General features: G+C 49.1%; 1 protein-coding gene across 1 annotated transcript in view; it reads left to right on the top strand.

Annotated features, from left to right (window-relative positions):
- The window catches only part of TCF25 (transcription factor 25), a 60,882-nt gene that overhangs the window by 6,910 nt on the left and 37,259 nt on the right, over positions 1-16,713 (top strand). Inside the window, exon 3 of the mRNA XM_063945938.1 lies at positions 8,700-8,774. Within this exon, the coding sequence (XP_063802008.1) occupies positions 8,700-8,774 (75 nt within the window). The remainder of the gene's footprint in view (positions 1-8,699; positions 8,775-16,713) is intronic.

The following is a 16,713-nucleotide window of genomic DNA, read 5'->3' as shown; positions in this document are numbered from 1 at the left end:
CCTCACGGAACAAGATGAGGGTGAGGAGGGCGAAGTGGAGTCAGATGGCGAGGAGGTTAACAGTTCCGGCATTGATGATCTCATCAGAGCGGTACGTCAGTCTCTAAGGTTTCCTGAAGCTGAGCAGCCTCTCACAAATGATCAGGTCGTATTTACTAAACGACGGAAGACGCCAATAAGTTTTCCTGTGTCGGATTCTCTAAATCAGATGCTAGTAGAAACACGACAGAATCCAGATAAACGGTTTTCTATACCTCGCAGATTTAAGTCTAGTTATCCGTTTCCAGACTCGGTAACGTGTACATGGGAGAATCCACCAATAGTTGATTCGTCAGTGTCCAAGCTTACCAAGAAATTAACCATACCAGTGCCATCAGCTACTACGCTTAAAGATCCTTCAGATCGCAAAATAGAAACTATGCTAAAATCCATGTATGTAGCAGCAGGTGTGATGCTAAGACCTGGATTGGTTGGCATTTGGGTCACTAAGGCGCTCATAATATGGCTTACAGAACTCAAATCTGCTTTACAGGACGAAAACCTGATAATTCTTGTAAATCAAATGATTGAGGCTGTAGAGTATCTCTGTACAGCGTCTACTGACGTCTGTCAGCTCACTTCTCGTATTTCATCGTCGCTAATTACGGCACGAAGAGCACTCTACCTGCGTACTTATCAGGCGGAGGCAGAGGTCAAACGAAGTATAGAGGCGTTGCCTTACGATGGAAAGAAGTTGTTTGGTCCAGAATTGGACGCATGGATTGCGGAGGCTACGGGAGGTAAGTCTGTTTTCTTACCATTGCCTCCACCGGTTCCAAGAAGAAGGTACGCTGGACCTTCGTTCAAATCCTTTAGACCTCAGCCCTTTCGAGGACGTGGCAGAGGATCAGCCACGCCTGCTAGACGTGGTCGCGGACGTGGTTTCCATCAAACCAACACAACTCGCCAAGACGCTAAGGTTACCGACAAGCCAGTGGCATGACGGCCTACCAGCCCATCTCGGTTCTCCAATTGTGGGAGCACGCCTTCAGACGTTCCATGTAGCGTGGTTCCACACATCCGCGGATGGCTGGATCCGAAATTTAGTGTTAAAAGGTTACAAAATAGAGTTCGACTGTCTTCCGCCTCTGCGGTTTTTCAAGACAGGATTGCCTCTGTCGGACGACAAGAGGACGGTTTTGCAAATTGCCATTCAGTCCCTACTAGATTCGGCAGTGTTAATTCCGGTCCCTGTACACCAACAGGGTCAGGGTTATTATTCAAGTCTGTTTGTGGTCCCGAAGCCGGATGGCTCAGTCAGACCAATATTGAACTTAAAGGGGCTCAATCAGTACGTAACTTACTACAGATTCAAGATGGAGTCTCTACGTTCGGTGATTGCGGGTTTAGAGGCAAAGGAATTTATGATTGCGCTAGACCTCAAGGATGCGTACTTACACATTCCAATTTGGCAGCCTCATCAGAAATTCTTACGGTTTGCAATACGCCAGAACCATTACCAGTTTCAGGCTCTACCGTTTGGCCTGTCATCAGCGCCACGGGTATTCACCAAAGTGATGTCTGTGATGATAGCTCACCTCAGATCCCTGGGAGTGACAATAGTTCCGTATTTAGACGATCTGCTCATCAAAGCTCCGTCTCAACAGATACTTCTCCAACATGCGCTGCTAACATACGATGTACTGGTTCACCACGGTTGGATTGTCAACTTCAAGAAATCACATCTAATTCCGTCTCAACGCCTTCAGTTCCTAGGTATGATTCTCGATACGGTCAATCAAAGAATTTACCTACCACAGCAGAAAGTACAAATGCTACGTCATCTAGTACAATTAGTGCTCAAGCCACGCACAGTGTCGGTACACTTGTGCATTCGCCTCTTAGGCACAATGGTGGCAGCTTTCGAGGCGCTTCAGTTCGGAAGATTTCACTCTCGTCCATTTCAGCTGAATGTGCTTGCCCAGTGGTCGGGCTCGCATCTGCAGATTCACCACAGGGTGAGGTTGTCACCAACAGCAAGAGTATCTCTGCTCTGGTGGCTCAAGGAACACAATTTAACCGCAGGAAGACGGTTCGGAGGTTGGAATTGGATCATTCTAACTACGGACGCCAGTCTCAGAGGTTGGGGAGCGGTAATTCAAAATTGTCAGCTCCAGGGTCTCTGGGCGGATCACGAGAAATTGCTGTCGATAAATGTTCTAGAACTCCGCGCAATTTACAATGCGCTACGACAAGCAGTGCATATGCTTCGCTCTCAGCCTGTCCAAGTGCAGTCGGACAATGCGACGGCGGTCGCATACATCAACAAACAAGGAGGAACGAGAAGCCGCATGGCAATGCGGGAAGTAGCTCGAATCCTCAATTGGGCGTAATGCCACCAGGTGATATTGTCGGCAGTGTTCATTCCGGGAGTGGACAACTGGGAAGCGGATTATCTCAGTCGTCGGGATTTTCATCCAGGCGAATGGGCATTAAATCCAGAAGTGTTTCGCATGTTGGTTCAGCGATGGGGTTATCCTCAGGTGGACCTGATGGCGTCTCGACACAATCACCAGACATTCCAGTATGTGTCCAGAACAAGAGATCCACAGGCAGTGGCGGTGGATGCTCTCACGGTCGAGTGGCCGTACAGTCTTGTGTATCTGTTTCCACCGTTTCCGTTGCTCCCTCTGGTGCTAAAACGAATCAAAAGAGAGTCGGTCACAGTCATACTAGTGGCGCCTCATTGGCCTCGGAGAGCTTGGTACTCGGATCTCCGAGGATTACTCGCAGACGATCCTTGGCCGCTCCCGCTACGTCCAGACCTGTTACAACAGGGTCCATTCCTTTACCCCGATTTAGCGCGGCTGCGTTTGACGGGGTGGCTGTTGAGACCGTCCTCTTAAGAAGAGAGGGCATTCCAGATTCAGTTATACCAACCATGTTACGAGCTAGGAAGCCAGTTACGGCAGCTCATTATTACAGAATATGGCGTGCCTATATAGGTTGGTGTGAAGCTCGGAAATTTCCGACATCAGCTTTCAAGTTATGCCGCCTCTTGTTGTTTCTACAAACAGGGTTAGATGGAGGACTGCGTTTATCTACACTAAAGGTGCAGGTATCTGCTTTGTCAATTTACTTTCAAAGACGATTGGCTCTATTGCCGTCTATACGCACTTTTCTCCAAGGTGTCCTCAGAGTACAGCCTCCATTCATTCCACCTACAGCGCCATGGGACTTGAATCTGGTTTTAGATTTCTTACAGTCTTCATATTTTGAACCCTTACAGCAAGTGGATATAAAGTTTCTCACTTGGAAAACAATTTTTCTTCTAGCCTTAGCTTCGGCAAGGCGTGTTTCGGATTTGGGTGCATTGTCATGCAAGGCACCGTATTTGGTGTTTCATGATGACAGAGCGGAACTTCGTACGAATCCCGCCTTCTTACCAAAGGTAGTGTCATCTTTTCACATCAATCAACCAATAGTAGTTCCTGTGTTGACGGCACATTCTGGAACTCTGGATGTGGTACGCGCATTACGCGTTTATGTATCCTGAACGTCTTCAGTTCGTAAAACGGATACGTTGTTTGTTCTCTATGATGCTGCCAAGATGGGTTGGCCAGCGTCTAAACAAACCTTGTCCAGATGGATAAAACTGACCATACGTCAAAAAAACTAAACAAGAGAGCGCAGGCAGACTTAACAAAAGTTCACAATTTATTAAAACAGTGATCACAAAATAAGATAATATAAAAATGATTATGATTAAGAACTAATTCCGTACTACAACTCCATATATTCCACACATTAAAGTGCACTGATATGCTAGTATATTGACAATATGAAGTATTCTAGAAATTTTAAGCAGCTGGTGTTTTAGATGCTGAAGATCTGGATGTTATACGTATAACAGTCTCATACTTGTATTGATTTGTTCAAAGTGAAAATCACGTATATACAAAGTCAGTGCACTGTTGATTACAGATTAAATATCTGTGAGTTACCTCCAATGGACGAAGCACCCGTTCCGTTTGGTTAAGTATATCCTCATACAGGGATTTAACGCTTATTGCTTCCTTACTGTGAATATAGCACTCCCGAGTGCTCAGGTGTCCGCTTGTTCCAGCGACTATGTCCACTGTTCTCTCCTTACTTAGATCGTGTCCAGCTCGTGACTGCTCACTGCTCCAACGGATCACCTGGCAGTGCCGCGGCAGGTCGAAGTGCCGTTGATCCAAAAAGACAAGCTGTCAGCCACGGTCCCCTTGTTTGCAGGAGGGACCAATGCGGGTGGCTTTATTCGGGCAGATCCCGACCCGACAGTTGAGGTGAGCTAGCCGCCACGGTCCCCGTGATTCAAAATGGACCAGTGCAGGAGGCTGAAATCGGGCAGATTTTTACACGACAGTGGAGTATAGCTGGAACCGGTGAAGTCCGTAAAAGGTGGAAGTTGTTGGATAGAAGGTAGTCGGATCCTATAGCAGCCCTGACGCGTTTCTCGACCGGCACAATCTGGTCGTTTCCTCAGAGGGTTATAATGAACCTATCCTGCTGGTTCCTCATATTTAAAGAACTCCTAGGACGGTCATTAGTACAGGCACCTGAGAGGCACCTGTTCAGATCATTAGTGAACGTGTGTGCAAGTGGAATTAAAGTCAGTTCCACAGACAGATCAAACAATCTTAAATACGAATGTCCAAACAGACTAATTCAACCAAATAACACACCAAAATTAAAATTAAAATTCAAATAACTTACAGAGTAATACTTTTATACATTTCATTACTATTATCATTGATGTTATATCTTAGCGGAGTGGGAGACAGCAATATATCCCAATATAATTGTTAATATAATTATTTATAATCCAAATTTCACAGGGTGAATGGTTCATATCACTATAATAATTATTAATATGATCTGACCATAGCAATATTAAACCATGTCTAATTTATTAATCAATGAATTCCATGTATCTATATGGAGTATTCACTTAGATTAATCCAATTGTATCTTATAGGGTAAAGAAAAATACATATACATTCCTTATGAAAAAACAGGTGATAATCAATTAAACTAGACCAATTACATGCCACTCATCATTAGGCATATATATCTATGCATATAGTATGGATAAGCCATTTGATCTCCATTGTACTGGATACTAAAATAAATAAAATAAATAAAATAAAATAAAGAATGAAATAAATATAAATAAAAATAAATATGAAAATATAAAAAATAAATATAAAAAATTAAATAAAATATCTCTATCTCTTTTGCAATTTATGCAAAATCATCTTGTCCCCTTTTGTGGGGTTAAGTACAGTTGTCTCCATGAGCTGTCTTTACCATTATGTCTCTTTGATTTTGTTTATGCTGGGGGAGTGGGAGAGTGCCTCCCACTTTGGCAGATGAGTGTAAATATATCTCTCTGCCATCGTTTGATGCTTTCTTCCATTCCCACCTTTCTTCCCACCTGTGTATATGTATATTTATATTTATATTTATATATATTTAAATATTTTATTTAATTTTTTATATTTATTTTTTATATTTTCATATTTATTTTTATTTATATTTATTTCATTCTTTATTTTATTTTATTTATTTTATTTATTTTAGTATCCAGTACAATGGAGATCAAATGGCTTATCCATACTATATGCATAGATATATATGCCTAATGATGAGTGGCATGTAATTGGTCTAGTTTAATTGATTATCACCTGTTTTTTCATAAGGAATGTATATGTATTTTTCTTTACCCTATAAGATACAATTGGATTAATCTAAGTGAATACTCCATATAGATACATGGAATTCATTGATTAATAAATTAGACATGGTTTAATATTGCTATGGTCAGATCATATTAATAATTATTATAGTGATATGAACCATTCACCCTGTGAAATTTGGATTATAAATAATTATATTAACAATTATATTGGGATATATTGCTGTCTCCCACTCCGCTAAGATATAACATCAATGATAATAGTAATGAAATGTATAAAAGTATTACTCTGTAAGTTATTTGAATTTTAATTTTAATTTTGGTGTGTTATTTGGTTGAATTAGTCTGTTTGGACATTCGTATTTAAGATTGTTTGATCTGTCTGTGGAACTGACTTTAATTCCACTTGCACACACGTTCACTAATGATCTGAACAGGTGCCTCTCAGGTGCCTGTACTAATGACCGTCCTAGGAGTTCTTTAAATATGAGGAACCAGCAGGATAGGTTCATTATAACCCTCTGAGGAAACGACCAGATTGTGCCGGTCGAGAAACGCGTCAGGGCTGCTATAGGATCCGACTACCTTCTATCCAACAACTTCCACCTTTTACGGACTTCACCGGTTCCAGCTATACTCCACTGTCGTGTAAAAATCTGCCCGATTTCAGCCTCCTGCACTGGTCCATTTTGAATCACGGGGACCGTGGCGGCTAGCTCACCTCAACTGTCGGGTCGGGATCTGCCCGAATAAAGCCACCCGCATTGGTCCCTCCTGCAAACAAGGGGACCGTGGCTGACAGCTTGTCTTTTTGGATCAACGGCACTTCGACCTGCCGCGGCACTGCCAGGTGATCCGTTGGAGCAGTGAGCAGTCACGAGCTGGACACGATCTAAGTAAGGAGAGAACAGTGGACATAGTCGCTGGAACAAGCGGACACCTGAGCACTCGGGAGTGCTATATTCACAGTAAGGAAGCAATAAGCGTTAAATCCCTGTATGAGGATATACTTAACCAAACGGAACGGGTGCTTCGTCCATTGGAGGTAACTCACAGATATTTAATCTGTAATCAACAGTGCACTGACTTTGTATATACGTGATTTTCACTTTGAACAAATCAATACAAGTATGAGACTGTTATACGTATAACATCCAGATCTTCAGCATCTAAAACACCAGCTGCTTAAAATTTCTAGAATACTTCATATTGTCAATATACTAGCATATCAGTGCACTTTAATGTGTGGAATATATGGAGTTGTAGTACGGAATTAGTTCTTAATCATAATCATTTTTATATTATCTTATTTTGTGATCACTGTTTTAATAAATTGTGAACTTTTGTTAAGTCTGCCTGCGCTCTCTTGTTTAGTTTTTTTGGTTCCAATTGTCTAGGGATTGCTAATACCCTATTCCTTTGGGAGCAGCGGGCAGCGTTTCAACATAGGCTCAGGGAGGCGCCTTTTCCCCGTTTTAGTTTGACCATACGTCAGGCTTACATGCTAGGTTACAACCGCCTACGTCAGTAACCGCTCATTCCACACGTTCTGTGGGAACTTCATGGGCAGCTGGTCGTGGGGCTTCTGCGACGCAGCTTTGCCGTGCGGCTACATGGTCTTCAGTGCACACGTTTGTGCGCTTTTACAAGTTTGATACATTTGCGGCATCAGCATCTAGCTTTGGCCGCCTAGTGTTACCAGTGCCAAACAGCTCTCCCGCCCATGGGGGAAGCTTTGGTACGTCCCAAGAGTACTCCAGTGACCCCTAGTGGATGATAAAGAAAATAGGATTTTGGTACTTACCAGGTAAATCCTTTTCTTTGAATCCATAGGGGGCACTGGACGCCCACCCAGAGCAGTTGTGGTTAGTTCTGAGGATCTTATGGTAACACACTTTCACCGACTGGTTCAAATTACAAGTGCTGGTTAGGGTGTCAACTGTTTAGTTGTCAGTAACGTTATGGGTTAACTTCGTTATTGTCAGTTATGTTATATGTAATACTCCATTGTCAACCTCTCTATAGTTCCTGTTCGGCTCAGTAAAAAACACTGAGAGGTACTCGGGGATATGGAGGGGTGGAGTGTTCTAAATTTAAATATTCAGTGCTGTTCCTACGGAAGCCCGTCCATATCCCAAGAGTACTCCAGTGCCCCCTATGGATTCAAAGAAAAGGATTTACCTGGTAAGTACCAAAATCCTATTTTTTAAGTCAGAAAACGTATCTAGCAAATGCTGAGCTGTAGGATTGGGATTATATATGCAACATATTTGAAAGATTATTTTGTATATTTAACCCTTAATAAAACAAGGGCTTATACTTTAATTGAGTCCAGGTTTATTAAAGGAGAAAGATACAGAAGACCGCGCTTTTACTGTAAACACCCTGCCCCCACCACATCTGGTAATATGGCGGGGGGCCGCCGGTCGTGCGGTTTAGCCGATGCTGGAACAGTAATAGACCTTTCGCCGTTGGCTGAACTATTGGTTACAGCGGAAATGCACTTGGGGCATTGCAGTGTCGGTGTTGCTGATTGGATAGCTGTCCTCAGTAGCATTGACGACCATTCTGTGGCCTGCATTACAAATGTCTGCCAGCCGTCATACAGGGGAGGGGCCGGTTACTGCGCCAACGTGGGCGAGCATTTCCTGGCATAGTAAATCCGACATTAGACCACCGTCATTCTTGTACCTTATTATGTATCATCCTCACGTATGGGGAAGAACATTCCAGATCAGCTCCGTGCTCCCCGTGTAATGAATAACGTATATAAGTTTGACTATTTTATGTGGCAGCTTCAGAAGGCTGGGGCGGGGGTTCTAGTGGCGTTTGTGGGAATATGTCCCCTCTTCCTGATAAATTGCTATTATGAATATAAGCTGCACATGACGGCTCCACATTAAGTGACCTCCTATCCGTACACTTCTGTCTGTTTCTTCCCTCAGACAATCATTATATAATACACTGACTTTCTTTTCAGGCTGCTCCAAGTAATAAAGCGAAAAAGAAGAAGAAGAAGCGGAAAGCAAAGAAGGCCTCGCCCGCCAACAGTCAGGTAATATTCCCAGTCCCGTCCCGCTCGCTCTGGTTGTTACTGGTCAGTAGACGATTTCCTCTCTAGGTGTTTGATACATGGGTGGGATGAAAGGAGAGTGTGTGTGGAGATTGCTGTAGTCCATAGCAACGAATAACAAAGAGCACGGGTAGTTAGGTTGCACGTACCGTGGAGCAGGGCACCCGCTGTCAGTATAGTTACATATTCGCCCTCAGTGCAGGAGGTTGGGCTCGGCCTTCGCCCTGTTCAGATATATTTTATCTTTCCCTGAGCAGCCAGCCTGAACTAGGTGATAACGGAGAGGAATAGCACAGGCGGCGTTGGTACAGTGTGACGGATATGAGGATGTATCTGTGACTGGTATTTATATGCCACGTATGTGTGACTAGAGGCCACTGGAGAACACTGAGCTCATTGCCACGTATGTGTGACTAGAGGCCACTGGCGGACACTGATCTCATTGCCACGTATGTGCGACTAGAGGCCACTGGAGGACACTGATCTCATTGCCACGTATGTGCGACTAGCGCCCACTGGAGGACACTGAGCTCATTGCCAGGTATGTGCGACTAGCGCCCACTGGAGGACACTGAGCTCATTGCCACGTATGTGCGACTAGCGCCCACTGGAGGACACTGAGCTCATTGCCACGTATGTGTGACTAGAGGCCACTGGAGGACACTGATCTCATTGCCACGTATGTGCGACTAGCGCCCACTGGAGGACACTGAGCTCATTGCCAGGTATGTGCGACTAGCGCCCACTGGAGGACACTGAGCTCATTGCCACGTATGTGCGACTAGCGCCCACTGGAGGACACTGAGCTCATTGCCACGTATGTGCGACTAGCGCCCACTGGAGGACACTGAGCTCATTGCCACGTATGTGTGACTAGAGGCCACTGGAGGACACTGAGCTCATTGCCACGTATGTGCGACTAGAGGCCACTGGAGGACACTGATCTCATTGCCACGTATGTGCGACTAGCGCCTACAGGAGGACACTGAACTCATTGCCACGTATGTGCGACTAGATGCCACTGGAGGACACTGAGCTCATTGCCACGTATGTGTGACTAGCGCCCCACTGGAGGACACTGAGCTCATTGCCACGTATGTGCGACTAGCGCCCACTGGAGGACACTGAGCTCATTGCCAGGTATGTGCGACTAGCGCCCACTGGAGGACACTGAGCTCATTGCCACGTATGTGTGACTAGCGCCCACTGGAGGACACTGAGCTCATTGCCACGTATGTGCGACTAGCGCCCACTGGAGGACACTGAGCTCATTGCCACGTATGTGCAACTAGCGCCCACTGGAGGACACTGAGCTCATTGCCAGGTATGTGCGACTAGCGCCCACTGGAGGACACTGAGCTCATTGCCACGTATGTGCGACGACACTGAGCTCATTGCCACGTATGTGCGACTAGCGCCTACAGGAGGACACTGAACTCATTGCCACGTATGTGCGACTAGATGCCACTGGAGGACGCTGAGCTCATTGCCACGTATGTGTGACTAGCGCCCCACTGGAGGACACTGAGCTCATTGCCACATATGTGTGACTAGCGCCCCCTGGAGGACACTGAACTCATTGCCACGTATGTGCGACTAGCGCCCCCTGGAGGACACTGAGCTCATTACCACATATGTGTGACTAGCGCCCCACTGGAAGACACTGAGCTCTTTGCCACATATGTGTGACTAGCGCCCCACTGGAGGACACTGAGCTCATTGCCACATATGTGTGACTAGCGCCCCCTGGAGGACACTGAACTCATTGCCACATATGTGCGACTAGCGCCCCCTGGAGGACACTGAGCTCATTACCACATATGTGTGACTAGCGCCCCACTGGAGGACACTGAGCTCATTGCCACATATCTGTGACTAGCGCCCACTGGAGGACACTGAGCTCATTACCACATATGTGTGACCAGCGCCCCCTGGAGGACACTGAACTCAAATTCCACGTATGTGCGACTAGCGCCCACTGGAGGACACTGAGCTCATTACCACATATGTGTGACTAGCGCCCACTGGAGGACACTGAGCTCATTGCCACATATGTGTGACTAGCGCCCCACTGGAGGACACTGAGCTCATTGCCACATATGTGTGACTAGCGCCCCACTGGAGGACACTGAGCTCATTGCCACATATGTGTGACTAGCGCCCACTGGAGGACACTGAACTCATTGCCACGTATGTGCGACTAGCGCCCACTGGAGGACACTGAACTCATTGCCACGTATGTGCGACTAGCGCCCACTGGAGGACACTGAGCTCATTGCCAGGTATGTGCGACTAGCGCCCACTGGAGGACACTGAGCTCATTGCCAGGTATGTGCGACTAGCGCCCACTGGAGGACACTGAGCTCGTTGCCACGTATGTGCAACTAGCGCCCACTGGAGGACACTGAGCTCATTGCCACGTATGTGCGACTAGCGCCCACTGGAGGACACTGAGCTCATTGCCACGTATGTGCGACTAGCGCCCACTGGAGGACACTGAGCTCATTGCCAGGTATGTGCGACTAGCGCCCACTGGAGGACACTGAGCTCATTGCCAGGTATGTGCGACTAGCGCCCACTGGAGGACACTGAGCTCATTGCCACGTATGTGCGACTAGCGCCCACTGGAGGACACTGAGCTCATTGCCACGTATGTGCGACTAGCGCCCACTGGAGGACACTGAGCTCATTGCCACGTATGTGCGACTAGCGCCCACTGGAGGACACTGAGCTCATTGCCACGTATGTGTGACTAGCGCCCCCTGGAGGACACTGAACTCATTGCCACATATGTGCGACTAGCGCCCCCTGGAGGACACTGAGCTCATTACCACATATGTGTGACTAGCGCCCCACTGGAGGACACTGAGCTCATTGCCACATATCTGTGACTAGCGCCCACTGGAGGACACTGAGCTCATTACCACATATGTGTGACTAGCGCCCCCTGGAGGACACTGAACTCAAATTCCACGTATGTGCGACTAGCGCCCACTGGAGGACACTGAGCTCATTACCACATATGTGTGACTAGCGCCCACTGGAGGACACTGAGCTCATTGCCAGGTATGTGCGACTAGCGCCCACTGGAGGACACTGAGCTCATTGCCAGGTATGTGCGACTAGCGCCCACTGGAGGACACTGAGCTCGTTGCCAGGTATGTGCGACTAGCGCCCACTGGAGGACACTGAGCTCGTTGCCACGTATGTGCGACTAGCGCCCACTGGAGGACACTGAGCTCATTGCCAGGTATGTGCGACTAGCGCCCACTGGAGGACACTGAGCTCATTGCCACGTATGTGCGACTAGCGCCCACTGGAGGACACTGAGCTCATTGCCACGTATGTGCGACTAGCGCCCACTGGAGGACACTGAGCTCATTGCCACGTATGTGTGACTAGAGGCCACTGGAGGACACTGAGCTCATTGCCACGTATGTGCGACTAGAGGCCACTGGAGGACACTGATCTCATTGCCACGTATGTGCGACTAGCGCCTACAGGAGGACACTGAACTCATTGCCACGTATGTGCGACTAGATGCCACTGGAGGACACTGAGCTCATTGCCACGTATGTGTGACTAGCGCCCCACTGGAGGACACTGAGCTCATTGCCACGTATGTGCGACTAGCGCCCACTGGAGGACACTGAGCTCATTGCCAGGTATGTGCGACTAGCGCCCACTGGAGGACACTGAGCTCATTGCCACGTATGTGTGACTAGCGCCCACTGGAGGACATTGAGCTCATTGCCACGTATGTGCGACTAGCGCCCAGTGGAGGACACTGAGCTCATTGCCACGTATGTGCAACTAGCGCCCACTGGAGGACACTGAGCTCATTGCCAGGTATGTGCGACTAGCGCCCACTGGAGGACACTGAGCTCATTGCCACATATGTGCGACGACACTGAGCTCATTGCCACGTATGTGCGACTAGCGCCTACAGGAGGACACTGAACTCATTGCCACGTATGTGCGACTAGATGCCACTGGAGGACACTGAGCTCATTGCCACGTATGTGTGACTAGCGCCCCACTGGAGGACACTGAGCTCATTGCCACATATGTGTGACTAGCGCCCCCTGGAGGACACTGAACTCATTGCCACGTATGTGCGACTAGCGCCCCCTGGAGGACACTGAGCTCATTACCACATATGTGTGACTAGCGCCCCACTGGAAGACACTGAGCTCTTTGCCACATATGTGTGACTAGCGCCCCACTGGAGGACACTGAGCTCATTGCCACATATGTGTGACTAGCGCCCCCTGGAGGACACTGAACTCATTGCCACATATGTGCGACTAGCGCCCCCTGGAGGACACTGAGCTCATTACCACATATGTGTGACTAGCGCCCCACTGGAGGACACTGAGCTCATTGCCACATATCTGTGACTAGCGCCCACTGGAGGACACTGAGCTCATTACCACATATGTGTGACTAGCGCCCCCTGGAGGACACTGAACTCAAATTCCACGTATGTGCGACTAGCGCCCACTGGAGGACACTGAGCTCATTACCACATATGTGTGACTAGCGCCCACTGGAGGACACTGAGCTCATTGCCACATATGTGTGACTAGCGCCCCACTGGAGGACACTGAGCTCATTGCCACATATGTGTGACTAGCGCCCCACTGGAGGACACTGAGCTCATTGCCACATATGTGTGACTAGCGCCCACTGGAGGACACTGAACTCATTGCCACGTATGTGCGACTAGCGCCCACTGGAGGACACTGAACTCATTGCCACGTATGTGCGACTAGCGCCCACTGGAGGACACTGAGCTCATTGCCAGGTATGTGCGACTAGCGCCCACTGGAGGACACTGAGCTCATTGCCAGGTATGTGCGACTAGCGCCCACTGGAGGACACTGAGCTCGTTGCCACGTATGTGCAACTAGCGCCCACTGGAGGACACTGAGCTCATTGCCACGTATGTGCGACTAGCGCCCACTGGAGGACACTGAGCTCATTGCCACGTATGTGTGACTAGCGCCCACTGGAGGACACTGAGCTCATTGCCAGGTATGTGCGACTAGCGCCCACTGGAGGACACTGAGCTCATTGCCACGTATGTGTGACTAGCGCCCACTGGAGGACATTGAGCTCATTGCCACGTATGTGCGACTAGCGCCCAGTGGAGGACACTGAGCTCATTGCCACGTATGTGCAACTAGCGCCCACTGGAGGACACTGAGCTCATTGCCAGGTATGTGCGACTAGCGCCCACTGGAGGACACTGAGCTCATTGCCACGTATGTGCGACGACACTGAGCTCATTGCCACGTATGTGCGACTAGCGCCTACAGGAGGACACTGAACTCATTGCCACGTATGTGCGACTAGATGCCACTGGAGGACACTGAGCTCATTGCCACGTATGTGTGACTAGCGCCCCACTGGAGGACACTGAGCTCATTGCCACATATGTGTGACTAGCGCCCCCTGGAGGACACTGAACTCATTGCCACGTATGTGCGACTAGCGCCCCCTGGAGGACACTGAGCTCATTACCACATATGTGTGACTAGCGCCCCACTGGAAGACACTGAGCTCTTTGCCACATATGTGTGACTAGCGCCCCACTGGAGGACACTGAGCTCATTGCCACATATGTGTGACTAGCGCCCCCTGGAGGACACTGAACTCATTGCCACATATGTGCGACTAGCGCCCCCTGGAGGACACTGAGCTCATTACCACATATGTGTGACTAACGCCCCACTGGAGGACACTGAGCTCATTGCCACATATCTGTGACTAGCGCCCACTGGAGGACACTGAGCTCATTACCACATATGTGTGACTAGCGCCCCCTGGAGGACACTGAACTCAAATTCCACGTATGTGCGACTAGCGCCCACTGGAGGACACTGAGCTCATTACCACATATGTGTGACTAGCGCCCACTGGAGGACACTGAGCTCATTGCCACATATGTGTGACTAGCGCCCCACTGGAGGACACTGAGCTCATTGCCACATATGTGTGACTAGCGCCCCACTGGAGGACACTGAGCTCATTGCCACATATGTGTGACTAGCGCCCACTGGAGGACACTGAACTCATTGCCACGTATGTGCGACTAGCGCCCACTGGAGGACACTGAACTCATTGCCACGTATGTGCGACTAGCGCCCACTGGAGGACACTGAGCTCATTGCCAGGTATGTGCGACTAGCGCCCACTGGAGGACACTGAGCTCATTGCCAGGTATGTGCGACTAGCGCCCACTGGAGGACACTGAGCTCGTTGCCACGTATGTGCAACTAGCGCCCACTGGAGGACACTGAGCTCATTGCCACGTATGTGCGACTAGCGCCCACTGGAGGACACTGAGCTCATTGCCACGTATATGTGCGACTAGCGCCCACTGGAGGACACTGAGCTCATTGCCAGGTATGTGCGACTAGCGCCCACTGGAGGACACTGAGCTCATTGCCAGGTATGTGCGACTAGCGCCCACTGGAGGACACTGAGCTCATTGCCACGTATGTGCGACTAGCGCCCACTGGAGGACACTGAGCTCATTGCCACGTATGTGCGACTAGCGCCCACTGGAGGACACTGAGCTCATTGCCACGTATGTGCGACTAGCGCCCACTGGAGGACACTGAGCTCATTGCCATGTATGTGTGACTAGCGCCCCCTGGAGGACACTGAACTCATTGCCACATATGTGCGACTAGCGCCCCCTGGAGGACACTGAGCTCATTACCACATATGTGTGACTAGCGCCCCACTGGAGGACACTGAGCTCATTGCCACATATCTGTGACTAGCGCCCACTGGAGGACACTGAGCTCATTACCACATATGTGTGACTAGCGCCCCCTGGAGGACACTGAACTCAAATTCCACGTATGTGCGACTAGCGCCCACTGGAGGACACTGAGCTCATTACCACATATGTGTGACTAGCGCCCACTGGAGGACACTGAGCTCATTGCCACATATGTGTGACTAGCGCCCCACTGGAGGACACTGAGCTCATTGCCACATATGTGTGACTAGCGCCCCACTGGAGGACACTGAGCTCATTGCCACATATGTGTGACTAGTGCCCACTTGAGGACACTGAACTCATTGCCACGTATGTGCGACTAGCGCCCACTGGAGGACACTGAACTCATTGCCACGTATGTGCGACTAGCGCCCACTGGAGGACACTGAGCTCATTGCCAGGTATGTGCGACTAGCGCCCACTGGAGGACACTGAGCTCGTTGCCACGTATGTGCGACTAGCGCCCACTGGAGGACACTGAGCTCGTTGCCACGTATGTGCGACTAGCTCCCACTGGAGGACACTGAGCTCATTGCCAGGTATGTGCGACTAGCGCCCACTGGAGGACACTGAGCTCGTTGCCAGGTATGTGCGACTAGCGCCCACTGGAGGACACTGAGCTCGTTGCCAGGTATGTGCGACTAGCGCCCACTGGAGGACACTGAGCTCGTTGCCACGTATGTGCGACTAGCGCCCACTGGAGGACACTGAGCTCATTGCCAGGTATGTGCGACTAGCGCCCACTGGAGGACACTGAGCTCATTGCCACGTATGTGCGACTAGCGCCCACTGGAGGACACTGAGCTCATTGCCACGTATATGTGCGACTAGCGCCCACTGGAGGACACTGAGCTCATTGCCACGTATGTGTGGCTTGAGACCTCTCACAGAACTGCCTCTCTCAGGGTGTTTTTTGTTTTGCGCAGCATTCTCTGTAAATTCTAGAGATTTGTACATGAAAATCCCAAAGAGCAGCAGCGTGTGAGGTACTCCAACCACTTCGCCTGGCACCAAAAATTCTTCCATGGTCAAAGTCACCGAGATCATATTTTCTCTTACGTCCTAGAGGATGCTGGGGACTCCAAAAGGACCATGGGGTATAGACGGGATCCGCAGGAGACATGG

The sequence above is a fragment of the Pseudophryne corroboree genome, chromosome 11 (genome assembly GCF_028390025.1).
Source record: "Pseudophryne corroboree isolate aPseCor3 chromosome 11, aPseCor3.hap2, whole genome shotgun sequence".
Classification (NCBI taxonomy): domain Eukaryota; kingdom Metazoa; phylum Chordata; class Amphibia; order Anura; family Myobatrachidae; genus Pseudophryne; species Pseudophryne corroboree.
This window is presented reverse-complemented; position numbering and strand designations above follow the sequence as displayed.